Source organism: Malaclemys terrapin, chromosome 15 (genome assembly GCF_027887155.1).
Source record: "Malaclemys terrapin pileata isolate rMalTer1 chromosome 15, rMalTer1.hap1, whole genome shotgun sequence".
Classification (NCBI taxonomy): domain Eukaryota; kingdom Metazoa; phylum Chordata; order Testudines; family Emydidae; genus Malaclemys; species Malaclemys terrapin.
In genome coordinates this window covers 3061344-3086960 of record NC_071519.1, presented here as the reverse complement: position 1 = coordinate 3086960, position 25617 = coordinate 3061344, and the positions used below count along the sequence as shown (strand labels likewise).

The 25617-nt window shown below is 62.9% G+C and overlaps 2 protein-coding genes across 3 annotated transcripts; one reads left to right on the top strand and one right to left on the bottom strand.

The window, feature by feature from the left end:
* Window positions 1–5411: 5411 nt before the first annotated feature.
* Window positions 5412–10085, bottom strand: LOC128823176 (thyroid receptor-interacting protein 6-like). Its single transcript, XM_054005303.1, is given in 9 exon segments — window positions 5412–5642; window positions 6164–6284; window positions 6368–6546; window positions 6975–7144; window positions 7764–7854; window positions 8136–8479; window positions 8482–8722; window positions 9433–9552; window positions 10003–10085. Coding segments are annotated over 9 exon segments (1404 nt in total). The 5' UTR covers window positions 10009–10085; the 3' UTR covers window positions 5412–5510.
* Window positions 10086–14348: 4263 nt separating this feature from the next.
* Window positions 14349–24852, top strand: BCL6B (BCL6B transcription repressor). Of its 2 annotated transcripts, none has more exons than XM_054049467.1 (9): window positions 14349–14405; window positions 15360–15573; window positions 16398–16619; window positions 16878–17369; window positions 17668–17741; window positions 18855–19043; window positions 19667–19797; window positions 20062–20199; window positions 20586–24852. In XM_054049467.1, exons 2-9 carry the CDS (start codon window positions 15398–15400, stop codon window positions 20715–20717), a joined length of 1554 nt encoding a protein of 517 aa, XP_053905442.1. In that variant the 5' UTR covers window positions 14349–14405; window positions 15360–15397; the 3' UTR covers window positions 20718–24852. The 2 variants fall into 2 exon arrangements, with proteins under 2 accessions (XP_053905442.1, XP_053905443.1); XM_054049468.1 differs by having other exon boundaries at window positions 14367–14405; window positions 15393–15573.
* Window positions 24853–25617: the final 765 nt, after the last annotated feature.

Below are 25617 nucleotides of genomic sequence, written 5' to 3'. Positions count from 1 at the left end.
GAAGGGGGGGACCTTTATCTCTTTTTCCTCTCTCCCCCTCCTTTCTTCATCCCTGGGGTGAGCCCCTTCTCCAGCATATTGATCCGGGCCCCTACCCCACTCCCCTCCCAGAGCCGGGAGAGAACCCAGGAGTCCTGGCTCCCAGCCCCCCCTGCTCTAACTCAGCTCAGTGGTGGGGAAGGGGGGGGGGTCTGTCTGTATAGAATGGGGCAAATTGAGGGGTCCCTCCCTTCTGTCCAGCCCCTGCCCCCCGAGTTGGGTTTACGGGGTCCCGTGGGGGGGGGCGAAGGACACTTCGGCCAAGACCCCCACTCATCTCAGTGCGTGGATTCCTGGTCTGTTCAGCTGCAGACAGACTGGGGGCGGGTGGAGCGGGGGGGGGGGGCGCTGTGACTTCATCAGCTTGCCCCCGCCCCCAGGTGCCCCTGCTGGGAGAAATTAAGGAAAAACTCATCATGTTTCATAGTCAGCAGCCGAAAGGTCAGGGGAGGTGGGGGGGAGCCCCCAGCTGGGCCGAGACCCGTTAACCCTCCCAGCGCCAGAACCGAGAGCATTGAAAGCGGGGGCAGTGACAGGTCACCCGTCAGTGGGGGGAGAACAAAGTTCATTCCATAAAGGGCCCTGTGAGCCCCCACTCTTTGCTAAGAGCTGGGGAGAGAACCCAGGAGTCCTGGCTCCCAGCCCCCCTGCTCTAACCCACCAGCCCCCACTCCCCTCCCAGAGCCAGGAGAGAGAGAGTTGGAGCTGGTGGGTTAGAGCAGGGAGGGCTGGGAGCCAGGACTCCTGGGTTTTCTCCCTGGCTCTGGGAGGCGAGTGGGGGGCTGGCGGTTAGGTCGGAGGGGCTGGGAGCCTGGACGCCTGGGTTCTCCCCACAACTCATGCTGGCGGGAACAGACAGGACCACAGAGCCTGTGGGTGGGAGGAAGCACCAGAACTGGTTTTATTGGGAATTGCTCATGGCATTTCAGGACCCCCCAAAGCACCGGGGAATGGGACGGCAGAGCCCCCCCGGGCAGGGAGTGGTGGGGGGCTGGCACCCCCAGGGGGCAGGGCTAGCAGGAGGTGAGGGTTTTCCAGTAGAATCTCTTGCAGCCGGCTTTTCGCTCCCGGGGGGTCGCGGGGGGCAGGTGCCAGCGGGCGGCCACATCCTGGGCAGACAGATTAGCGCGCAGGAGCCCGGAGCGGGCTTTTCGCACCAGGGCCCGGGACAGCGCCTGCAGGGGAGACACACCAAGAGTCACCCCGTCCCTCCCCCACTCGCAGAGAGAACCCAGGAGTCCTGGCTCCCTGCTCCAACCCACCAGCCCCCACTCCCCTCCCAGAGCCCTGGCTCACCCCCCCATTCCTGGTTCTACCCCACTTCCCTCACCTTCCTGTAACCCCTAAATCACGCTGAATTTCTCTCCTGACTGGGGGGACCCCCAAAATAGCTCTCAGAGCCCCGTTCCCCAGGCCGTTCCCAGATGTGCAGCCCCATGAGGGGGCTGGGTTGGAGGGGCTTCTGGGAGAAATGGGGAGCAGGGGAGACTGCCCGGCCCACCCCCAGGACTCCCATTGGGGTCCACCCTGCTCAGGAAATGGGGGGATCCCCATCTGACCCTTTCAACACCCTCTCCATGGCACCCCCTCTCTACACAGCCCCCCAAATCTCTAGCCCCCCAGGATCCCCTCAATCAACACAGCACCCCTCATTCCCCCTGGAGCACCCCATCTCTATAGCCCCCCAGGGCCACCCTCTCAAAATCTGCAGCCCCCCTATCACTCTGGGGGACCCCAATTTCTGCACACCCCCTCTCCAAGCAAAAATAACCCGACGACCCCCAATTTCTGCAGAGGGCCCCAAAGTCCGCCAGGGCACCCTCCAATTTCTGCACAGCCCCCCATTCACTTCCAACCCCCAATCTACACCGCAGCACCCCTAACTCCCCCGGGAGCACCCCCATGTATGCAACACCCCTCGCTTTCCCCAGGGCCCCGGAATTTCATCACAGCCCCCCTGACATCTGAGGTGCCCCCCCCAGGGTATGCAGTACCCTCAACCCCCTGGAACACCCCAAAACTAGACAGCAACAATACTCCATCCCCCCAATCTGTGCGGCACCCCCAAACTCCTCAGGGCTACTCCCAATCTACACAGCACCCCAATCTCTATATAACCCCCCAAGCTATACAGCACCCCCCAAACCCCAGCATCAGTCCCCCCATCCCTCCTCAATCTCTACAGGACCCCCCAGCCCTCCAATCCCTGAAGCACCCCCAAATTCCCCCTTCCCCCCCCAGGGGCCCTCTGACCATACCCCGCCCCCCCATCTCACCTGGCTCCCCAGGTGGGGGGCACGGAGCTGGGGGGCACTGGCGGGCACCCCAGGGCGCAGCGCGGAGCTGGCGAGGAGAAAGAGGAGGAAGAAAAGCGGGGACCTCATGGTGCCAAGGCTCACCCCCAAAACCAGCTGCCTCACACGGAGCTGGGAAACAGCCAAGCCTTGTGTGTGACCAGCGCCCTCCCCGCCTGCCTCTTATATACCCCCCCTCCCAGAGGCCAGCCAATGAGCCACCAGGGGTATGTGTGGGGGGGGTGTGGGCAGGCAGGGGGTGCCAGGAGGGGGGATCCCACCCCCCACAGGGTCCCAGTGGCTCCTCCCCATCCCCACCCAGACTCACACCCCTGGGAGGCAACCAAGCGAAGGAATCGCCAGGGGGTGGGAGGTGGAAGCCTCCTGGGAGGGTCCAGACAGACACAAGAGGGACCCCCCTGCCCCAATTCTGGCCTCTCACCCCCCTCCCTGTGAGCTGGGGAATTTGTGGGGGGGGGCAGGGGAGAGTTAAAGACTGTCCAGCACTTGCTTTCTTCCCAAAAAGCCCGCGCCCCCCAACTCCCTCCCACTAGCCAGTCTCCCCCCCCTCAGGGCGAGGTGGGAGCTGACGCCCCCTAGAGGGGACAGGCCCCTGCCCCATTCCCCACCTCCCTGCGCCAGCCAGTCCCTGCCCTGGGGCCGGATGGGACCCGGCATCCCCTGGGAGGGGGGGGAATCGCTCGTTTCAATGCGCGCCAGCTGCCAGTGCTGAATTCTGTGGGGGGGGGGATTTAAAAAAAATAACCGTCTCTGCGTTAGAGCTGACCAGTTCTTGACTCGACTGGTCTTTATTCGATCTCGTCTGCACGGCTAAAGAGGAGCCGACCACTGGATTGAAAAACGAACGAGGAATCATAGTATATTGATAAGGGAAGCAAAAGGGCCATAAAGAGCTGTGGCCTGCACAGTTAAGGACAGTAAGGAGGTGGGTTGTTGTTTTTTTAAATCACTAAGACAAACAGACATCTAGGAACAACAAACACAGGCCATACTTACAGGGTGGGGGGCTTTATCCCGGGAAGTGGGGACTCTGAAAGAGATTTGGCCGGCATGGTGGAGGAGCAGCAGCTGAACATGAGCTCCCAGGGTGACGCTGTGGCTAAAAGAGCCAATACGCTCCTGGGACGTATAAACAGGGGAATCTGGAGCAGGAGGCGCAGAGAGATGATTTTATCTCTGAATTTGGCCCTTGTGCAACAGCGGCTGGACTCCCGTGTCCGGGTCTGACGCCCACAATTCAAGACGGACGGGGCTAAATTGAACAGGAGGACTTGTGGCACCTTAGAGACTAACACATTTATTAGAGCATAAGCTTTCGTGGGCTACAGCCCACTTCTTCGGATGCATAGCTAAATTGGAGATGGAAAAGAGCCACATGGATTAAAGAATTAGAAAACCTGCCGTAGTGGGACCGCCTCACGGAGCAGCAGCGATTTAGCTTAATGCAGAGAAGGTTAAGAGGCGACTTTGAGGGATGATTTCAGGGCAGGCCCGTGGCCGGGGCTGTACAGGTCAGACCGGATCACAGCGGTCCGGGTGTCGAAATCTAGAAAACCCAGGAGTCCTGGCTCCCAGCTCCCCTGCTCTAACCACCAGACCCCACTCCCCTCCCAGAGCCAGGGAGAGAACCCAGAAGTCCTGGCTCCCAGCTCCCCTGCTCTAACCCACCAGTCCCCACTCCCCTCCCAGAGCCAGGGAGAGAACCCAGGAGTCCTGGCTGCCCCCCGCCTCCGCTCCAACCCACCAGCCGCCAGTTCCCTCCCAGGGCCAGGGAGAGAACCCAGGAGTCCGGGCTCCCAGCCCTCCCTGCTCTAACCCACCAGCCCCCACTCCCTTCCCAGAGCCGGGGAGAGAACCCAGGAGTCCTGGCTCCCGGCCCCCCCGCTTAACCCACCAGCCCCCACTCCCCCCCAGTAACGCCTCTGAACAAAAGAAAGCAGGACATTGTATTGCCAAGAGTGAAAAAACAAATCTTTAATCCATCCCCATGGCCCAGAAAGGGGGAGGGTGTTTATAGAGTCGGGGGGGGGGGAAGAGAGGGTGAAGCATGCAATGGAAATCGTTAATGGTGATGAAGGAACCCCCTCCCCTCCCCCAGCCAGGGACAGAACCCAGGAGTCCTCCCCCTCCCCTCTCCTATTCCCCTCCCAGGAGCAGGGGATGGAACCCAGGCATCCTGATACACACAGCTGGGGGGTTGTTAGGGTCCAAAGGGCCACCCCCAAAACAGGTGGGGAGTTAGGGCTCCTTCGGGGAAGGGGCAGCCCCCCCCATGACCCTCCAAAAAACAAACTGACCCCAAATTTGGGAGAAACCCCAAATCCTGAGCATCCCCCCACCCCTCATCAACTGGGCTCTGAATCCCTGGAGTGGGGAGAAATACACCCCCCCCCCCCCCCAGTAAGAAATATTGGGGATACCTGCTGGGGAATTAAGGGGCAGCACTCCCCCCCCCCACCACAGGGCACAGCTGATATTTCAGCTGAGGGGAGGGGGAAGGAGAGAACCTTCCCCGGGAGGGGGAGGGGCCAAGAGGCTGGGGGCGGGGCCAGGAGAAATGGGGGAGGGGCAAAGAGACAGGTTCACTTCCTGTCCAGCCACCAAGCCCCACCCCCTGCTTTATACCAGCTGGGGGGGGGGGGGTGTCTGACTTCACCCCAATATTAGAGCAGGGTGAATAATTCCACCTCTCCTTTTGCTGCCACCTCCCCCCCCCCGTCTCGACCTTGGGGCCGGGGCTGAGGAATTGGGGGGAGGCAAGGGGCAGAGGGGACCCCAAATTAACAGCTGTTGGCAGAGCAGGAACTCTGGGAGGGCAAACGTGCCCCCAAAGTGAAGGGAGAAATGGGGGGGCAGAGAGGGGTTAATAGATGACAATGGAGCTAGGGGGTAACAAGAAATGGGGGGCTCTGCCCCCCAAAATGATGGGAGAAGTGGGGTGCAGGGAGACCCCAATATTAGATGCCGACATAGACAGGGGCAGGAATCTGGGGGGCACAAGGCAGGTTCTTTGCCCCCTAGGGGATGGGAGAAACAGGGTGCGGGGGGACCCCAAATTGACTGATACTGAAGCAGCTGCTGGCATTGAGGGCAGACAGAGCCCCCACCCAGGGCAGAGACCTGGGGGTGAGCAGGGAGCTGAGCCCCCCCGAGCCCTCAGCAGTCGGTGGTGATCTTCGAGGAGAGCTCCTGGATGCGCCGGGCACTGCACGACTTGCACAGGATGTGCCCGTCCAGGGGGTAGCAGCCGCGGCCCTCGCCCTCCGATGACAGCAGCAGCCCGCACTCCTGGGGCGGGGGGACAGAGTCTGTTAGAACCTAGGCGTCCGGGCTCCCAGCCCCCTGCCCTAACCCACCAGCCTCCACTCCCCTCCCAGAGCTGGGGAGAGAACCCAGGAGTCCTGGCTCCCAGCCCCCTGCCCTAACCCACCAGCCCCCACTCCCCTCCCAGAGCCGGGGAGAGAACCCAGGAGTCCTGGCTCCCACCCCCCCCCCCCGCTCCGACCCACCAGCCTCCACTCCCCTCCCAGAGCCGGGGAGAGAACCCAGGAGTCCTGGCTCCCAGCCCCCTGCCCTAACCCACCAGCCTCCACTCCCCTCCCAGAGCCGGGGAGAGAACCCAGGCGTCCTGGCTCCCAGCCCCCTGCCCTAACCCACCAGCCTCCACTCCCTTCCCAGAGCCGGGGAGAGAACCCAGGAGTCCTGGCTCCCACCCCCCCACCCCCCTGCTCCAACCCACCAGCCTCCACTCCCCTCCCAGAGCCGGGGAGAGAACCCAGGAGTCCGGGCTCCCAGCCCCACTCCCGCACCTCACACTTGTAGCACCCAATGTGGAAGCTCCGATCCAGGGCCACGATCCTGACCGTCTCCTCCTGCCCGGGCTCGGGCATGATGGCGTTGCCACACACGGAGCAGCGTGGGGCGAACTTCCTGCGGGGCAGAGAGAGGGGAAAGGAGAGCTCAGGGCCGGGCTGGCAGGGGGCGGGGCTACAGGCTAGGGGGCGGGGCCGTACCGGTGGAAGTCCTCGATGCAGTGGACCTGGCTGGTGGCGTCCACGGTGAAGGGGACCCCGTCCAGGCAGTGGTGGCAGACGACACAGGTGAAGCACTGGGGGTGATAGGCCTTGCCCATGGCCCGCAGGATCCGGTCCAGGATGGGCTTGGAGCACCTGGAGCATTTCTCCAGCGTCACCTGGAGGGAGGGGAGAGCCATGGGTCTGGGGCCAGCCCCCCTCCACCGCAGCTGTAACCCACCCGACACCACTCCCCTCGCCGAGCTGGGGAGAGAACCCAGGAGTCCTGGCTCCCAGCCCCCCCTGCTCTGACCCACCAGCCCTCACTCCCCTCCCAGACCCGGGGAGAGAACCCAGGAGTCCGGGCTCCCAGCGCCCCTGCTCTAACCCACCAGCCCCCACTCCCCTCCCAGACCCGGGGAGAGAACCCAGGAGTCCTGGCTCCCAGCGCCCCCTGCTCTAACCCACCAGCCCCCACTCCCCTCCCAGACCCGGGGAGAGAACCCAGGAGTCCTGACCCACCAGCCCCCCTGCTCTGACCCACCAGCCCCCACTCCCCTCCCCGCGCCGGGGCGAGAACCCAGGTGTCCGGCCCCCCGGCACTCACGACGTAGCAGGCCTCACAGTACGCCCGCCGCTCCATGGCATAGAAGGGTTGGCCCCGCAGCCGGACGTGGCAGGTGGTGCAGGTGAAGCAGGGCACGTGGAAGACCTGGTCCATGGCCACGCAGCCCGTCCCGTCCCCCACCACGTTCTCCCCACAGCGGGCGCAGCGCCCTGGGGAGAAGGGCAAAGGGGGCGGGGTCACACGGGGGCCCCCAGCTCCTCCGCTGACCCTTCCCCCCACCGCCACAATCACCCCATCCCGCTCCCTGCCCCGCAAGCACTAGCGCCCCCCCCCCCCCCCCCCGACTCTAGGGTTACCATACAGCCGGTTTTTCAAACCCCCATCCGGGGGGAAATGCCAAAAAGCCGAACATGTCCGGGAAAAATACTCCCTGGCTTACCATAGAGCGGTTTCAAACCCCCATCCGGGGGGAAATGCCAAAAAGCCGAACATGTCCGGGAAAAATACTCCCTGGCTTACCATAGAGCGGGCTCCGGGGGCTGCTGTGCTCCCCGTGCTACCCACTTCAGGCAGCCCCCATGCCTCCGGACCCTGCGCCCCCGGCTGGGCGCTTCCCCTCCTGGGGGCGCAGGGTCTGGGGGCTGCCCGGCAAACCGTGGAGCCGGTAGCGCTCGGGCAGCCCTTTCCGCGTGGCTGGGAGGGAGGGGGAATGCGGACGCTCAGGGGAGGGAGTGGAGTCAGGGCGGGGACTTTGGGAAAGGGGGTGGGAAGGGTTTTATTTTTTAAATATGGTAACCCTACCCGACTTGCGCCCCCTGCCCCCCTCACCGAAGTACTCCCCCGCCGGCGGGTGATTCATGTCGTGCACCAGCTTCCTGGTCAGTCTGTCCAGCTCCTCCTCCGGGCGGCTCGGTGGGGCCTGGGGGAGCGAGAGCTCGGCTGGAGGCTTCGCTCACATTGATCTGCCCCCCCCCCCCCCCCCCCCATGAGGGGATACAATCCCTGGCAGGAAAGAACCCAGGAGTCCTGGCTCCCAGCCCCCCCTGTTCTAACCCACCAGCCCCCACTCCCCTCCCAGAGCCGGGGAGAGAACCCAGGAGTCCTGGCTCCCAGCCCCCCCTGCTCTAACCCACCAGCCCCCACTCCCCTCCCAGAGGATCTGCCCCCGCTCACACTCCGTCCCATTCCCTCCCATGTTACCTGGTGCTGGTATCCTCCTCCACCACCAGGGGGCACCTTTCCTGTCACCGCCGTCTCTTCCTTGCCCAGGGTCCCAGTGGCAGCCTGGTACGGACCCCCAGACGCCTCCACCGGCTTGGCCAGCCCCCCAGCCCCATAGCTCTCCCCCTTGCCTGGCCTCTTGCCGTAACCCCCCGGCTCCAGATACCAGCCCTCCTCCCCCCTGGCGCCCTGCTCCAAGGCGTACTGGGCCCCGTGGCCAGCCTGGGGCGAGGGGGGGGCATAGGCCTGCTCAGCCCGGTGCCTCGGTTGACCGTAACCGAGCACCGGCTGGGCAACTTTGACCTGGACGTTAAAGGCCGGCCAGCCGATGTGGTATAGGACGCAGGCATGGGCTGCGGGTAGGGCTTATGCCCGGGTGGCACCCGCAGGTAGCCAGCCCCGTACTGGGAGACGGCCCAGAGGAAGCCGTTGAGGTGGCAGGTTGGGGCGATGGACTGTAGGCGAGTTCTTGGGGCGAAGGAGCCCGGCTTGTAGGGGCCAGGCATTTTGGGGGGTCCGGGCTGCGGGGGGCCAGAGGCCGACGGGTACGGGACGGAGTCGAAGTTCTGGAGAAGAAAGGAGAGGAAAGATGAGATGTAGGCTGGTGTGGGGCTTTGGGGGACCCCTCCTGGCTTTGGGGGGGACCCCATATTACCAGCCCCGCAGCCTGCAAATCCACCCCAACCCTAAATGCATTGAAACGCCCATCATTCTCCAAGGAACCCAACTAGTCCATGTTGATCGTCAACTCTTGATAGGCCAACAGTGACTCAGTGAAACCATCAATATCTTGTGAACCATGAAGGATGGAAGCACGTGTCATACCCCGTTGGAAAGCTTGAACTCTTAGCTTTCCAACAGTGCCTGGCGCTCATCTCTCCGCCCATTGGTTCAGGAGATATTGGGCAATAAAGGAGGGCCCACTGTGACATCCCGTGAGCCACCTCCAGTTCCCTCACCCCGAGGTTCTGGTTGGAACGTGATTTTCGGTGGCCGATTCTGGGGAACTGGGGGAGGGAGAAAGGGGTGGGTGATACCACCAGAAAACCCAGGAGCTCTACTTTCCAACAGCATCACACGCAGGAGTCTGTGTCCACTGGTTCCAGAGATATCAGGTGCTGGAGTGACCATGCGGTAGGCAGGAGACAGACAAGAAGGTACTCGGAAGGATGGATTATAGGGACTGAAATCTCAGTAGGGCGGGAGAGACTGTGCCAATGAAAACCCACCGCGTCAACACCCCCTCCCCCAGAACCCTCCCGGGGGGGCTGTTTACCTGCCTCTCCCCCCGGCGTTGCGGGCCGGCGCTCTCCATATCAGCCAACATACTGGTGAGCGAGTCTATTTGGGCGTCGATGCTGGAGGGGCGGTGGGGCCCTGGGTCTAGGGCAGACCCCTAAGGAAACAGACAATGAGGGTGTGGGGAGAGCGGGGCTGTAAGGTACTACCCAGGCCTGTCAGCTGGGATGATGCAGTCCAGCTGCTGTCCTAGTGGCAGGTAGTTCTGGAGTGTAATGGGAATCAAGCCGCATTCTCCAGGACAGGAGATGGTCAGGAAGGAGCCTTCCCATGTGCCCCACATGACCAGGGCAGGTGAATTATGGGAATCGTAGGCCTTCTCCAAGGCCCCGCGGAGGCGGGACAGGGGGCTGCGTGGGAGGTCAGTCACCCCCCTTCCACCGGCATGCCAAATGCCTGATTGCCAGGAGAGGTTGGAGGGTGCCCCTCCCCCCGTAGGGTGGATCATACACCAGGCAATTCAACCTCCAGTTCCTGCCCCACCAGGGACCCCAAGTCCTGTCCCACCCCCCCCACTCTCCAGGGGCCCCTCTTCCCCCCCTCCTACCTGCATGTGGTACCCGCGTCCAGCAGAGGGGGGGCCACCCCAGGGTGCCCCCGGCTCATCCTTGTTTCCAGGGGTGATGGATAATGACGTTCTGAGCCAGCCGGGGGGCGGAAACCAGAGGGCAGGAATGGGACGGGAGGCTGCCTAGAGGGGAGACAGCAATGGGTCAGACCCACAGGCCCCCTCCCTCTGTATTCTCCCCTCCACCGCTTCCCAGATTCTCCCACCCCCCTGCCAACTAGCCCTACCCCCCACCTGGATCAGACCAATCGGGTACTCGGAGAGTGGAAAACGGGTATTTACCAGGGCCCGACGGCTGGTAGCCCGGCCCGCTCATGCCACCCCCATTCTGCTCCTGGGGAGCCGGCCTGGGGGGCACGGGGACCGGAGCGTATTTCTTCTGGGGTTTGCAGAGCGCCGGAGCCGAGACTGAGATGCCGGAGAGAGCCTGAAGAGCTTGGCTGCTTGGGGGGAAGCCAGGTGGGACCGGACATCTCTGGGACCTGTGGAGGGGAGGAAGGGGGCAGAGAGGTTAGAGGGGTGGGCTGGGAGCCAGGACTCCTGGGTTCTCTCCCCAGCTCTGGGAGGGGAGTGGGGGCTGGTGGGTTAGAGCAGGGGGGGCTGGGAGCCAGGACTCCTGGGTTCTCTCCCAGCCTCTGGGAGGGGAGTGGGGGCTGGTGGGTTAGAACGGGGGGGCTGGGAGCCAGGACTCCTGGGTTCGCTCCCCGGTGCTGGGAGTGGAGTGGGGGCTGGTGGTTAGAGAAGGTGGGGCTGGAGCCAGGACTCCTGGGTTCTCCCTCGGCTCTGGAAGGGGTGTGGGGTCTGGTGGGTTACAGCAGGAGGGCTGGGAGCCAGGACTTCTTGGTTCCCAGGGCAGAATGGGCTGGAGAGAGGTCCGGACAGGGGACCCTGGCCCTGGGGGTGCTAAGGGTGATGGGGTCCCTGGCCGGGGAGAGGGAGGGGGGGTGTCTCTGATCACGTGGGGGGAATTCCTACGGGGCGGGGGAACCGATTCTTACCTGGTTCCGATGGGGGATTCCCAGCTGGCGGGGGGGGGAGGGGTCCAAACCCCTGCTGTTCTGCCCCACTCGTGGGCCGGGGGAGGGTCCCAGGCCCGGTGGAGGGAGGATCCCGGAGGTTCCGGACCCCACCGGCTCTAATCTCCCCACAAAAGTTTTTTTTCTCCTAACTCCCAAAAAAACTTTTTTTAATGGACCCCTCGATGACGTCACCACATTCCAGAGGAGACACGTGGGATGGGAATTCTACCACTTCCTGTGGGGGGGGGCATGGGAGGGGCAGGGTAGGACTCCTGGGTTCTTCCCCGGCTCTGGGAGGAGATTGGGGGCTGGGAGCCAGGACTCCGGGTTCTCTCCCCGACTCGGGGAAGGAACTGCCTGGCTCACGGGTGGGGAATTGGATACAAGGCCTTTCCCCTTCCAGGAGTGTTGGCTCCCATCCGGTCCTGGGTCAGGGACTGGCCGGCCAGCCAGCTCTGGGGCCCTGGCTCCCCTCCAGCCTTATCAGGAAAGTCTGAACAGCTGTTCGACTGGGGCGGGGTGATCGGGGGTTATGGCTTCTTGTCCTGGCCCGTCAGGCCGGGCACGGCCCGTACACAGAATGAAAGACCCTGATCCTAAAAGCTGACAGTCTAACGGGATGGGGGGGGGGAGCGGGGGAAACTGAGGCACAGCAGTAAGGGATAGACCCTACATCACATAACAAAGCCGGGGACAAAACCCAGGAGTCCTGGCTCTGAGCCCCCCTGCTCTAACCCACCAGCCCCCGCTCCCCTCCCAGAGCCGGGGAGAGAACCCAGGAGTCCTGGCTCCCAGCCCCCCCTGCTCTGACCCACCAGCCCCCGCTCCCCTCCCAGAGCCGGGGAGAGAACCCAGGAGTCCTGGATCTGAGCCCCCCCTGCTCTAACTCACCACCCCCACTCCCCTTCCAGAGCCAGGAGAGAACCCAGGAGTCCTGGCTCCGAGCTCCCCCTGCTCTAACCCACCAGCCCCCACTTCCCTCCCAGAGCCGGGGAGAGAACCCAGGAGTCCTGGCTCCCAGCACCCCCTGCTCTAACCCACCAGCCCCCACTCCCCTCCCAGAGCCGGGGAGAGAACCCAGGAGTCCTGGCTCCGAGCTCCCCCGCTCTAACCCACCAGCCCCCACTCCCCTCCCAGAGCCGGGAGAGAACCAGGAATCCTGGCTCCCAGCCCCCCTGCTCTAACCCACCAGCCCCCCTCCCAGAGCCGGGGAGAGAACCCAGCAGTCCTGGCTCCCAGCTCCCTCTGCTCTAACCCACCAGCCCCCACTCCCCTCCCAGAGCCGGGGAGAGAACCCAGGAGTCCTGGCTCCCAGCCCCCCCCGCCCCCTGCTCTGACCCACCAGCCCCCACTCCCCTCCCAGAGCCGGGGAGAGAACCCAGGAGTCCTGGCTCCCAGCCCCCCTGCTCTGACCCACCAGCCCCACTCCCCTCCCAGAGCCGGGGAGAGAACCCAGGAGCCCCCACTCCCTCCTAGAGCTGGGGAGAGAACCCAGGAGTCCGGGCTCCCAGCCCCCCTGCTCTGACCCACCAGCCCCCACTCCCCTCCCAGACCCAGGAAAGAACCCAGGAGTCCTGGCTCCGAGCTCCCCTGCTCTAACCCACCAGCCCCCAGTCCCCTCCCAGAGCCGGGGAGAGAACCCAGGAGTCCTGGCTCCCAGCCCCCCCCCCCGCCCCCTGCTCTGACCCACCAGCCCCCACTCCCCTCCCAGAGCCGGGGAGAGAACCAGGAGTCCTGGCTCCCAGCCCCCCCCGCCCCTGCTCTGACCCACCAGCCCCCACTCCCCTCCCAGAGCCGGGGAGAGAACCCAGGAGTCTGGGCACCCTCTTCTTCCCAGTTCCCCATATCGGACCCAGTTCTGCAGCGCGCCACCTGCTGGGCGAGGGGCCGACACTGCAAGCAGGGTGATTCTCGGTCCGACATTGCCACCTGCTGGCCACAGGCTGGTACCGACACATCCCTAGAACCCGAGTGATTAACCTGTGGGCAGCAGGGGTCACTGGCCTAGATGCGGGGCGGGCTGGGAGCCAGGACTCCTGGGTTCTCTCACTGGCTCTGGGAGGGGAGGAGTGGGGGGCTAGTGGTTAGAACAGGGGGATGGGAGCCAGGACTCCTGGGTTCTGTCCCTGGGTACAGATTCTCTAGCTCCCCTCCCCCAACACTACTTTAAGACCTGTCACCGCCTGGGGCACCCCCGCCTGCCCCCCCCACACTACTGGGAGTTTCCTGCATTTGTGACTATACCACAATGGATTTTGTGTCCAGAAATCTATCCAGGGACCTCTTGCCCGGCGCTGAGATGCAGCCACCTCTGGGGCGGGCGGCTGGTTACCCAGGGACCCCTCGCCCGGCGCTGAGATGCAGCCACCTCTGGGGCGGGGCGGCTGGTTACCCGGGGACCCCTCGTCCGCTGCCCCTCCATGTATCTTTGTCTTGTCTCACTAAGGGTGAGGGTCCAAAACAAACATCCAGTTTCCTCCCCCCCCAATCCCACCACCTTGCCTCCCCCCGCCCCTGCCCCCGCCACCCCAGGCTCCCCAGCGTAGGCCGGGACAATAGAAGGAAATAGAGCAACTTCATTCAGGGACCGGCCAGTCCCAGCTGCACCCCTCCCCGCTGCAAATCACAGCCCCCCCCAATTCTTAGATCTCAAAGGAGAGGGAAGGTGCCTTAGCAGAGCAGTGGGATGAATTGAGCAGGGGGATCAGAGCCAGGACACCTGGGTTCTCTCCCCGGCTCTGGGAGGGGAGTGGTGTCTAGTGGTTAGAGTGGGGGGGTGGGGTGGGCAGAGCCAGGACTCCTGGGTTCTCTCCCCGGCTCTGGGAGGGGAGTGGGGACTGGTGGGTTACAGCAGAGGGGGCTGGGAGCCAGGACTCCTGGGTTCTCTCCCCAGCTCTGGGAGGGGAGTGGGGGCTGGTGGTTAGAGCAGGGGGGCTGGGAGCCAGGACTCCTGGGTTCTCTCCCCGGCTCTGGGAGGGAAGTGGGGGCTGGTGGTTAGAGCAGGGGGGGCTGGGAGCCAGGACTCCTGGGTTCTCTCCCCGGCTCTGGGAGGGGAATGGGGGCTGGTGGTTAGAGCGGGGGCTCTGGGACCTGGGTTTCTTTGTGGATCTTGAATTGTCCAGCCTTTTTCCTGAAAGGTCTATTAATACTCCCCCCCCCCCTTGGACCCTCCTGCGGCTGGGCCGGGGCGGAAGGATGTGAACTAGAGAGAGAACTTCCACCCCCTCTCTCAGGACATTATAAGATGACCCCAGCCTGGCTCAGCATTGGAGGCTGGTTCTCCGGACTGGGGGTTCAGTTGGAATTTACACCCCCCCCCGAAAGTCCTGCTGCAGGAAGGTCGGAGGGTCCCTGCTGGTCAGGGTGAGCTGTCACTGCCAGACACTTGGATTCTCTCCCCGGCTCTGTGAGGGGAGTGGGGGCTGGTGGGTAGAGGAGGGGGGGCGGTGGGAGCCAGGACTCCTGGGTTCTCTCCCCAGCTCTGGGAGGGGAGTGGGGGCTGGTGGATTAGAGCAGGGGGGGCTGGGAGCAGGACTCCTGGGTTCTCTCCCCGGCTCTGGGAGGGGAGTGGGGCTAGTGGTTAGAGCAGGGGGGGCTGGGAGCCAGGACTCCTGGGTTCTCTCCCCAGCTCTGGGAGGGCAGTGCGGTCGGGTGGGTTAGAGCAGGGGGGCTGGGAGCCAGGACTCCTGGGTTCTCTCCCCGGCTCTGGGAGGGGAGTGGGGGCTGGTGGGTTAGAGGGGGGGGGTGCTGGGAGCCAGGACTCCTGGGTTCTATCCCCGGCTTTGGAAGGGGTGTGGTGGCTGGTGGGTTAGAGCGGGGGGGCTGGAAGCCAGGACTCCTGGGTTCTCTCCCCGGCTCTGGGAGGGGAGCGGTGGCTGGTGGGTTAGAGCGGGGGGGCTGGAAGCCAGGACTCCTGGGTTCTCTCCCCAGCTCTGGGAGGGGAGTGGGGCTGGTGGGTTAGAGCAGGGGGGGCTGGAAGCCAGGACTCCTGGGTTCTCTCCCCGGCTCTGGGAGGGGAGCGGTGGCTGGTGGGTTAGAGCGGGGGGGCTGGAAGCCAGGACTCCTGGGTTCTCTCCCCAGCTCTGGGAGGGGAGTGGGGGCTGGTGGGTTAGAGCAGGGGGGGCTGGAAGCCAGGACTCCTGGGTTCTCTCCCCGGCTCTGGGAGGGGAGCGGTGGCTGGTGGGCCAGAGCAGGGGGGCTGGGAGCCAGGACTCCTGGGTTCTCTCCCCGGCTCTGGGAGGGGAGCGGTGGCTGGTGGGTTAGAGCGGGGGGGCTGGAAGCCAGGACTCCCCTTTGAGTAACCACTTCTCCCCCCAGGCCCTGGCCTGTGGGAACCCCCCCCCCCTGCAGACACGATGAGCTCGGGTGGGGCCAGGGGTCTGGGGGGCTCCGTGCGGGAGTTCACGCGTCACGCCAGTGATGTGCTGCTAAATCTGGACCAGCTCCGGCACCGCCGCGCCCTGACCGACGTCACCCTGCTGGTGGGGGGCGCCCCCCTAGTGGCCCACAAGGCCGTGCTCGCTGCCTGCAGGTGAGGGGGGGGCTGGGAAGGTCTGGGGGCGTGGCCGGAGAGGGCATGGGTGGGAAGGGGTGGGCGTGGGTAGGAAGGGGCGTGGCTGTGAGGGCGTGGCTGGAGTGGGCTTGCTGGGCTGAGGTGGGCGTGGCCCGAGGGGTCATGGCTGAGAAGGCTGGAGGCGTGGCTAGAGAGGGTGTGTCTGCTCTGTGTCTAGTGGGGGCGTGGCTGGGAAGGGGTAGGGCGTGGCTAGAGAGGGCGTGGCTGGGAAGGATTGAGTGTGCCTAGAACGGGAGTGGCTGGGAAGGCTGGGGGCGTGGCTAGGGAGGGCATCAGTCTGTGGTTAGAGGGGCGTGGCCGGGACGGGGTGAGGGCGTGGCTGTTAATGGGCGCTGTGTGGCGAGAGCGGGCGTGGCTGTGCAGCAGTGGGCGCGGCTGTGAGGGGGCACTGCGGGTAGGGGGCGTGGTTGGGAAGGGTGGGGCGCAGCTGGGTGGGGACATGGGGGCGGACATGGCTGAGGGGCTCATGGGGGTGAGCTTTGCATCGTGGCCGTGGGGCGGGTCTGTTTGGGGCATGGGGCGGGGGGCAGTGACATGGCTGGGAGTTGGTGGGACCACCCAGCAAGGGGGGGCCACGCCCATCTGGATCCACAGCTGGGGCGGGGCCCCAGGCCAGAGTCTGAGCCCCTATCGGGGTGGGGGAGAGGGGGCTGAGGAGGCGTGGCCATGGGGAGGCTGAGGCTGGGCCACGCCCCAGTGTGGGACGGGGAGGCGTGGCCACGGGAGGTGTGGTCTGTCTGGGAGTTGTAGTCCCCTAACCCTTCTCCTCCCCCCCCCCCCAGTGGCTTCTTCTACTCCATCTTCCTGGCCCAGGGGGGCAGCGAGGTCAGTGTCATCACCCTGCCTGGATCCATCCAGCCCGGGGGCTTCCAGGCCCTGCTGGATTTCATGTACACCTCCCGCCTGCCCCTCACCCCAGCCTCCGTCCCAGCCCTGCTCAGCGCTGCCACCTACCTGCAGATGGAGCACGTGGTGGACGCCTGTCACCGCTTCGTCCAGGCCAGGTAGGGGGCGCCCCAGGGCGGGGACTGGCTGGCTCAGGGGGGCGGGGAATGGGGCAGGGGCCTGTCCCCTCTAGGGGGCGCCGGCTGCCCCCCCGGCTCCAGGGCGGGGACTGGCTGGCTCAGGGGGGCGGGGAATGGGGCAGGGGCCTGTCCCTTCTAGGGGGCGCCGGCTCCCCCCCGGCTCCAGGGCGGAGACTCGCTCAGAGCAGGGGGGGAGTGGGTAGCTGCCCCCCTTCATTTCATCCTTCTCTCTTGCAGTTACGACCGCGCTAGCTTCTACTCCAAGCCACTCCCCTCCCCAGCAGACCCCAAGCCCCAGGACCCCCTCCAAGGACCTCCAGACGCCAGTGGGACGGTGCCCGCAGGGGGTCTCCACCCAGAGGGGCCGAGCCCAGGGGCCCCCCTGCGAACGGTTCCAGCCAGGCCCCCGGCGAAGGATTCTGGAGGGGCACCCCCGGGGGGGGAGCGGGGCCCCCCCCACAGCCCATCGCGCTCCAAGGGGCACCCCGCCACCCCCCGCGAGTCCAGCGGCTGCGCCCCCAACCCCAAAGCCTGCAACTGGAAGAAATACAAGTTCATCGTCCTGAACTCCCTGCGGGGAGAGGGGGTGGGGGGAGGAGGCGGGGCCGGTCCCCAGCCCCCCGGCCCCCTGACCCCTCCCGAGCCCCCGGCCGGTGGAGACCGAGGCATCTGCCGTGGCGGGGAAGACGAGGGCGGCCCCAGGACCCAGCATGACAGCGCCCCCTGCGGGTGAGTGGCTGAGCTGGGGGGAGGGGCGACTGGTCCCATATACAGGGGAGGGGCACCTGGTCCCATATACGCTGGGAGGGGGAGGAGCACCCAGTCCCATACACTGAGTGGGGGAGGGGTGCCCGGTCCCGTACATCAGTTGAGAGGGGTGCCAGGTCCCATATATTGCGGGGGAGAGGCACCCAGTCCATATGCTGAGCCGGTGGGGGGAGGAGAGGCACCTGGTCCATATGCTGCGGGGGGGGGAGGAGCTATGCCTCTTGATAGCTAAGCCCCTCCCTTTCCCATCTCCCCGCAGGCCGCCCCCCGCCCTGTCACCGTGCCCCCTGTGCACCCAGCGCCTTCCCCAGGGGCCGCCCCAGCCCGCAGCAGGTGAGGGGCGAGGAAGGGGGCTCAGGCCCATGCACTGGGAGGGGGGAGGGGCCGGTCCCATACGCGCTGTGGGGTGGCGGGAGGGACTGGTCTCATATACACACTGTGGGGGCAGGGGCCGGTCCCATACACGCTGTGGGGTGAGGGAGGGGCCGGTCCCATACACGCTGTGGGGTGAGGGAGGGGCTGGTCTGATACGCGCTGTGGGGTGAGGGAGGGGCCGGTCCCATACGCACTGTGGGGTGAGGGAGGGGCCGGTCCCATACGCACTGTGGGGTGAGGGAGGGGCCGGTCCCATACGCACTGTGGGGTGAGGGAGGGGCCGGTCCCATACGCACTGTGGGGTGAGGGAGGGGCCGGTCCCATACGCACTGTGGGGTGAGGGAGGGGCCGGTCCCATACGCGCTGTGGGGTGAGGGAGGGGCCGGTCCCATACACGCTGTGGGGTGAGGGAGGGGCCGGTCCCATACGCGCTGTGGGGTGAGGGAGGGGCCGGTCTGATACGCGCTGTGGGGTGAGGGAGGGGCCGGTCCCATACGCACTGTGGGGTGAGGGAGGGGCCGGTCCCATACGCACTGTGGGGTGAGGGAGGGGCCGGTCCCATACGCACTGTGGGGGTGAGGGAGGGGCCGGTCCCATACGCGCTGTGGGGTGAGGGAGGGGCCGGTCCCATACGCGCTGTGGGGTGAGGGAGGGGCCGGTCCCATACACGCTGTGGGGTGAGGGAGGGGCCGGTCTGATACGCACTGTGGGGTGGGGGAGGGGCCGGTCCCATACACGCTGTGGGGTGAGGGAGGGGCCGGTCCCATACACGCTGTGGAGTGAGGAGGGGCTGGTCTGATACGCACTGTGGGGTGGGGGAGGGGCCAGTCCCATACGTGCTGTGGGGCGGGGGAGGGGCCTGTCCCATATGCGCTGTGGCGCGGGGGAGGGGCCGGTCCCATACACATCTGGGGTGGGGGGAGGGCCCAGTCCCATATGCTGTGGGAGGAGGGGCTGGTCCCGTATACACTCTGTTTGGGGGTGAGACAGCCCCATATGCTGCGGAGTGGGCTCTGAGTATTGGGGAGGCCCCTGGGCCATGCCCTGAACCTTCTCACCCCTCCTCCGCAGGTGCAGGGCCATACGGCTGCGGGGCCTGCGAGCTGGGCCTGGACGAGGAGGAGGGGGAGGAAGGGGGGGTGGCCAGGGGGCAGGCCCCGGCGGCCGCCCCCCACGACAACAAACCGTTCAAGTGCCAGCTCTGCCGCTCAGCCTTTCGCTACAAGGGCAACCTGGCCTCCCACCGCGCCGTCCACACCAGTATGGAGCGCTGGGGGGCGGGACCTGGGAGAGGGGTGGGGGTGGGGAGGGGTCAATGGGAGGTGGGAGGAACAGGGGAGGTGGGTGGAGTCAGGAAGGGATCAGGGGGAGGAGTCAATGGGGGGACGAGGTGAGGTGGGTGGAGTCAGGAAGCGATCGGGGGAGGGGTCAATGGGAGGTGGGAGGAACAGGGGAGGTGGGTGGAGTCAGGAAGGCATCAGGGGGAGGGGTCAATGGGAGGTGGGAGGAACAAGGGAGGTGGGTGGAGTCAGGAAGTGATCAGGGGGAGGGGTCAATGGGAGGTGGGAGGAACAAGGGAGGTGGGTGGAGTCAGGAAGTGATCAGGGGGAGGGGTCAATGGGAGGTGGGAGGAACAAGGGGAGGTGGGTGGAGTCAGGAAGGGATCAGAGGATGGGGTCAATGGGAGGTGGGAGTGGTCAGGGGCAGTTGGAGGGCTCATGGAGAGGGGTCAGAAGGGAGGTGGGAGGGGCCAAAGAGGGGACAGGAAGGGGGTCAGGGGATTGTGAGAGGGGTCAGTGGGGATGGGAGGCTGTGCGGAACAGGAGAGTGGTGGGGGGCTGTGCCGCCCCCTAGCTGCCCCCTGTCTTTCCCCCCCCCCCCAGGTGAGAAGCCATACCGCTGTGGAGTCTGTGGGGCCCAGTTCAACCGGCCGGCGAACCTCAAAACCCACTCACGGATCCACTCAGGGGAAAAGCCCTACAAGTGTGAGACCTGCGGCTCCAGCTTCGTGCAGGTGCGGGCGGGGGGCGGGAGGGCATGGGGTAGGCTCTGTGGGAGTTGGGTGGAGAGATGGGGGGCTGTGAAGGGTTGGCTTGGGGCAAGGAGGGGGGAGAGAAACTCAGGCAATCAATAAGGGCCAACATCTAATGGTGGTAACAGTGGGATCTGCAGCCCCTGGTTCCCATAGAGTCCAATGGGAAGCAGGCCTCCCTAGTGGCCAGGCCAGGTACTGCAGCCCCCTGGAATCTGATCACGTTCTCTGTCTACCCCCCGGCAGGTCGCCCACCTCCGGGCCCACGTGTTGATCCACACGGGTGAAAAGCCCTACCCTTGCGAGACGTGCGGGACCCGCTTCCGGCACCTACAGACACTCAAGAGCCACATCCGGATCCACACGGGCGAGAAACCATATCACGTGAGTTGGGGAGGGGGGGACAGGACTCCTGGGTTCTCTCCCCAGCTCTGGGACGGGAGTGGGGGCTGGTGGGTTAGAGGGGGGGCTGGGAGCCAGGACTTCTAGGTTCTCTCCCCAGCTCTGGGACGGGAGTGGGGGCTGGTGGGTTAGAGCAGGGGGGCTGGGAGCCAGGACTCCTGGGTTCTCTCCCCGGCTCTGGGAGGGGAGTGGGGGCTGGTGGGTTAGAGCAGGGGAAGCTGGGAGCCAGGACTCCTGGGTTCTCTCCCCAGCTCCGGGAGGGGAGTGGGGCCTGGTGGTTAGAGCAGGGGGGCTGGGAGCCAGGACTCCTGGGTTCCCCCCCCCAGCTCAGGGCGCTGACCCCTGCTCTCTTGCGGCCCCCCCTGCAGTGCGAGACCTGCCACCTGCACTTCCGGCACAAGAGCCAGCTGCGCCTGCACCTGCGGCAGAAGCACGGGGCCGTCACCAACACCAAGATTCGCTACGCGGTGCTGGCCGGCCCGGCCGGCGCCCGCTGCTGAACGGGGACCGTGCTTCCTCCCCCTCCCACCAGGGGGCAGGAGAGAGACACCGCTCTCCTCCCCCACCCCGCATGGCTGCCGCCTTCGCTCCTGCCAGCAGGGAGCGTTGTCTCGGGGTAGGGGGAATTCCTGTCCCGTCAGGAGGGGCCCGCTGGTCGTGAAACCCTTTCATGGCATGTGTTGTCCTGTGGTGTCTGGGCTGGGGTGCTATGGGACGTGGGGGGGCTATGGGATGCAGGAGGGTGGTCTCTCTAGTCTATAGAGGACCCAGTTCTCCGTGTGTGTGTGTGGACGGAGTGTATATGCACCCTGTGTTTTGAAGTGGGTCTGCCATTTTGCCTGCCCACCCCCCCAAGCTGGGGAGGGAACCCAGGAGTCCTGGCTCTCAGCCCCCCACCCTGCACTAACACACCACTCTCCTCCCAGAGCTGGGGAGAGAACCCAGGAGTCCTGGGTTCTTTAAGTGTGGCACAGGAAGTGATGTCAGAGCTCTGCAGGCAGAGCATCCTGAGAGACCACACCCCCCACTTGTCTTAGCTACTTAATTTTCAGTTGATTTATGTTTTCTTCTGGAAGACAATATCTCATTTGGTTAAACCGGTTTCAATCCAGAGTCACTCTGAATTCTCTCCTACCCTGGACATCTCTATGGACAACTGATGACGCTGGCTTGATGTTGGCTTAACTGAAATCAGCAGTTGCCAGTTGTGCATAGACTTCAGTGAAGTTCTAATCACGATCTAAATCTGGGAGGAGTGACTGATTTAACCACCCTGGAAGTCTCTCTAGCCAGCTCATTGTGGTGCTGCAGTTTTGGTGACACTAGTGTCAACCCAGAGGCACTCCAGTTAAGTTCTCAGCGAGGTTGGACATCTTTAGGGACACCGGATGTCTCTGGTTTGACAGCAGTTTAATCAAAATCAGGAGTCACTAGCTGTCCATGAAGACCTCAAAGACATTCTAGTCCAGTCTCTAAAGTTCTGTGGATTGACTCTGGATTGACTCTGATTTTACTAAAATCCAGATTCACCATTTGTCTACAGAGTCTTTACTGAAGATCTAGCCTACCCTAGAAGTGTCTATGGACAACTGGTGACTCCAGAATTTTGTTTAAACCAGTTTTAATACAGAGTCACTCCAGTTAAGCTTTCCCCTACCTACAATGTCTCTATGGACAACTGGTGACTCCAGCTTGATGCTGGTTTAAGGTGTTGTCTTTTCTTTTTCACAAAGGTTCTTTAAAGAATTAAATGTATTTTTTTGCTGACAGTGGCTTTTTCTGACCTGTATCTATCTATATTTTTTTAATTACTCCCCAAGTTGAGGGGTGTATTTTTTGTTACTTTTAATTTGCTTTGCAATGTTAGTGCTTGGAGCAAATGGAAAAGGTGTTTGTAGCTCGGCCACTTGACCCTGTGTTAGTTAGTTGCCCGCTCTAGATGGTCCTAGAGTCGTATTGGGGCAGGTCCGTTGCAAAAGGGTTCTTGATGTGTTGGAGATCTCTGGAAGCGTGAGGTGTAGCAAAGCAAGGAGTTTGATCCTAAGGTCTGGGGACATTCTGGAGATTATCTGGTTGGAGTCTAGAACCTAAGGTATCCGGTGTTCAGGGCTATGTTATCCAGCATTTAAATGTTCCACCTTCTGAGTGTAGAACACCCACATTTAAATGGATATGGGATCATGGGATCCAGAACATTTGAGGTGTCTTGTCTACTGAATTGTGGGTTCTAGACTGTGTTCTTCTGGAGTCTACATATTCCAGCTCCAGAGTCCAGATCCTCTGAGGTCTTCTCTTTACGGAATCCTGGGTTCCAGAATCTGTATTTTCTGAATCTAAATATTCCATCCAACGAGTCTGGAGCCTCTCGAATCAAAGGTTTCAGGAGCAGAGGTTCTGGATTGTTAAAATGTAGATGATCCAGGCCCCCATCACATATTGCCTCTGAGGTCGTCTGGCTATGGGTTCCTGACTTCCAGGCCTTTTTCTCAATAATACTTCTCCAGATACTAGAACCTCTGAGGCCTCCTGTCTACCAGATCCTGGGTTTTAGGTTCTTTGGAGTCTCTGTCTCCAGATTGTGGAACCGCTCAGCTCAAGGGCTTCTGGAGCAGGGGTTCTAGATTATTAATCTGTAACCCTTCCATATTCACTTTGCCAGATGGCCTTTGGGCATTTCATAGAATCATAGAATATCAGGGTTGGAAGGGACCTCAGGAGGTCATCTAGTCCAACCCCGAAAGCTCAAGTTGTGGAGACCAAAGCTAGAGTGACGCAGAGTCTCTGGTCCCAGCTAAGGTTCTAGATTGTCATTGGATGAGTCTAGAACACAACTGATTGATGGGCTGTATCATTCAGGAATCCCTCTGGATCTGGAATACTGCAGGGTGGAAGATATTTGGCACGGGTGAGGGAACAGAAGAGCTGATGCAATACGTTGCAAGGACTGAGACCACATCCCCTACTCCCCCAAAACAATTAAAGTCAGAGCAGGTTACTGGGGCAAGAGAGGGATCTGGGATCACAGTGTCCCTAGAATAAAGCTCAAAATTTCAGCAACAACTGGTCTTTGCTGCTCCAGAAGAGGTCTGGAACCTCTGGTGCTTCACGGTATGTGGGGAAAAGGGAGGGAGCTGTGGTTTTGGAATGAGGTGGGAAGTTTATTGCCTTCCAATTGCCAGGGGGAAAAACAAATGGGAAAAGAGTCTAGAATAGCATAGTCTAAAACAACCTAGGAATGGATACAAATATCAGCGGGTAGCCGTGTTAGTCTGTATCCACAAAAACAACTCCTTGTTGTTTTTTTAGGAATAGATAGTGTGGCGTAGAATGGATAATGGAACCTACAATCAATGTAGAGTAAAGTCTAGAACAGATAGTCCATTCTAGAACTGATGCCATAGGAATGGATTGCATGGTCTAGAACAGATTGCCCAATCGAGAATCAATAGATTGGGAAGGGTTATGCCAGCCTAGAATGGATCGCCTAGGAATGAAAAGTCCTGTCTAGAAAGATAACACAATCTAGAACACATAGTCTCTGAACAGTTTGTGCTGTCTGGAACAGACTGTGCTGCCTATAATGGAGAGTACAACCTAGGATGGCAAGCATAATCTAGAATTCATGAACAAGAAATGGATACCACCACCCAGGACTGCACAGTCTAGTACTGATAACCTAGGTATGGACAGCCCAGTCTAGAATGATAGCCCAAATCTAGAAACCATAGCTTAGGAAGGGATGCCGCAGCCTGGACCATATAGCACCATCTAGAATGACCTAGCCTAGGAAGGCTAGCACTATCTAGAATGGCTAATCCAGTCTAGAAGGTTGGGCGGTTTAGATTGGCTAGCCTAGGAGTAGTCTAGACCTGATAGGTTGGGATCAGGTGACCATCCATACAACGGGACTGTAGACGGACCAGGAACACACACATCTCCCATCTCCTACTCCCAACCTAGTCGGGGTCAGTTCTTCTCTCTATCACGCACAGGTTCACCCAACGATGGGACCGGTTCCCATTACCAAGGTAGTCTTTGCCGCTGGGTAGATACACAGGGCAGCCTAGAGGGGACAGGCCCCGTGTCCCATCCCCCACCCCCTGAGCTGGCCAGTCGCCCTGTCATGGGGCTGGATACGGAGCTAGTGCCCCCTAGAGTGGACCGGCCCCGTGCCCCATTCCCTGCTCCCTTGAGCCAGCCAGTCCCTGGCCTGGGGCTGGATGGAAGCTGGCGCCCCCTAGAGGGGAAATGTAACAGTTATTCCTAGTGCTGTGCTACTGGAGAGGTGCAGTGGCAGATTTAACCTCCTGCCACCCCCTCGTAGTTCTTCTGGGATTTGAACCCCCCCTGCCCCACCCCCCAGCTACAAGCACATGTTGCTGGGAAACATGCAAACGGGGGTAAATTGCAGAGGTGGGACTATTCTATATTGACACCGAACACTGCGGGACAAAATGTACTTTCAAATCACGGCTCCGCCTCAGTGGTCCGGTGGGGGAGAGGTTTGGATCGGGCGGGGGTTGGGGGGGTGTATTTTGAGTGGATTTCGGGGTATCTGTCAAAAGCTGGTTCTGGCCCCACACCCTGTAGCACCTCAACCCGCGGCTCGGTGGCTGCTTTCAATAAAGCTGTTTTGGACAGAGGCACTGGTGGATTTTGTTTAGCAAGACCCTGCCTGTCTGTGGAGAGTGCCCCCCCCCGCTCCCTGCCCCACAGCGCCACCCTGGGGCCAGCCCCCTGCCAGGGGAGAGTGCCCCCCGCTGAGCCCCCCGCCCCGCTCCCTGCCCCACAGGGCCAGCCCCCTGCCAGGGGAGAGTGCCCCCCGCTGAGCCCCCCCTGCCCCGCTCCCTGCCCCACAGCCCCACCCTGGGGCCAGCCCCCTGCCAGGGGAGAGTGCCCCCTGCTGAGCCCCCCCTGCCCCACTCCCTACCCCACAGCACCCCCTAGTGCCGCCCTGGGGCCAGTGCTCCCAGCACTGAGATGCAGCCACCTCTGGGGGTGGGGGAAGAAGAAGAAAGGAAAGAAAGTCCTCACTCAGACACAAATGCCCACAACAGATCCCACCCAGCTACCTCAATCCAGTGTCCCCTGGGGGGACTGGATGACCAGTTCTTCCGGGATCCAGTCTTTAGTTTTACCATTTGACTCTCGCAGGGCAGTGGGGGCTGGTGGGTTAGAGCAGGGGGGGCTGGGAGCCAGGACTCCTGGGTTCTCTCCCCGGCTCTGGGAGGGGAGTGGAGGCTGGTGGTTAGAGCAGGGGGGGCTGGGAGCCAGGACTCCTGGGTTCTCTCCCCGGCTCTGGGAGGGGAGTGGGGGCTGGTGGATTAGAGCGGGGGGGGGGGCAGGGAGCCAGAACTCCTGGGTTCTCTCCCTGGCTCTGGGAGGGGAGTGGGGGCTAGT

What these genes read in the sequence shown, in the direction of transcription:
- BCL6B (XM_054049467.1), top strand. Translation starts at nt 15,398, where the DNA reads ATGAGCTCGGGTGGGGCCAGGGGTCTGGGGGGCTCCGTGCGGGAGTTC. An exon ending in CACCGCTTCGTCCAGGCCAG is followed by an intron (nt 16,620 to 16,877) that starts GTAGGGGGCGCC and finishes TCTCTCTTGCAG; the next exon opens with TTACGACCGCGCTAGCTTCT. An exon ending in CCACCGCGCCGTCCACACCA is followed by an intron (nt 19,044 to 19,666) that starts GTATGGAGCGCT and finishes CCCCCCCCCCAG; the next exon opens with GTGAGAAGCCATACCGCTGT.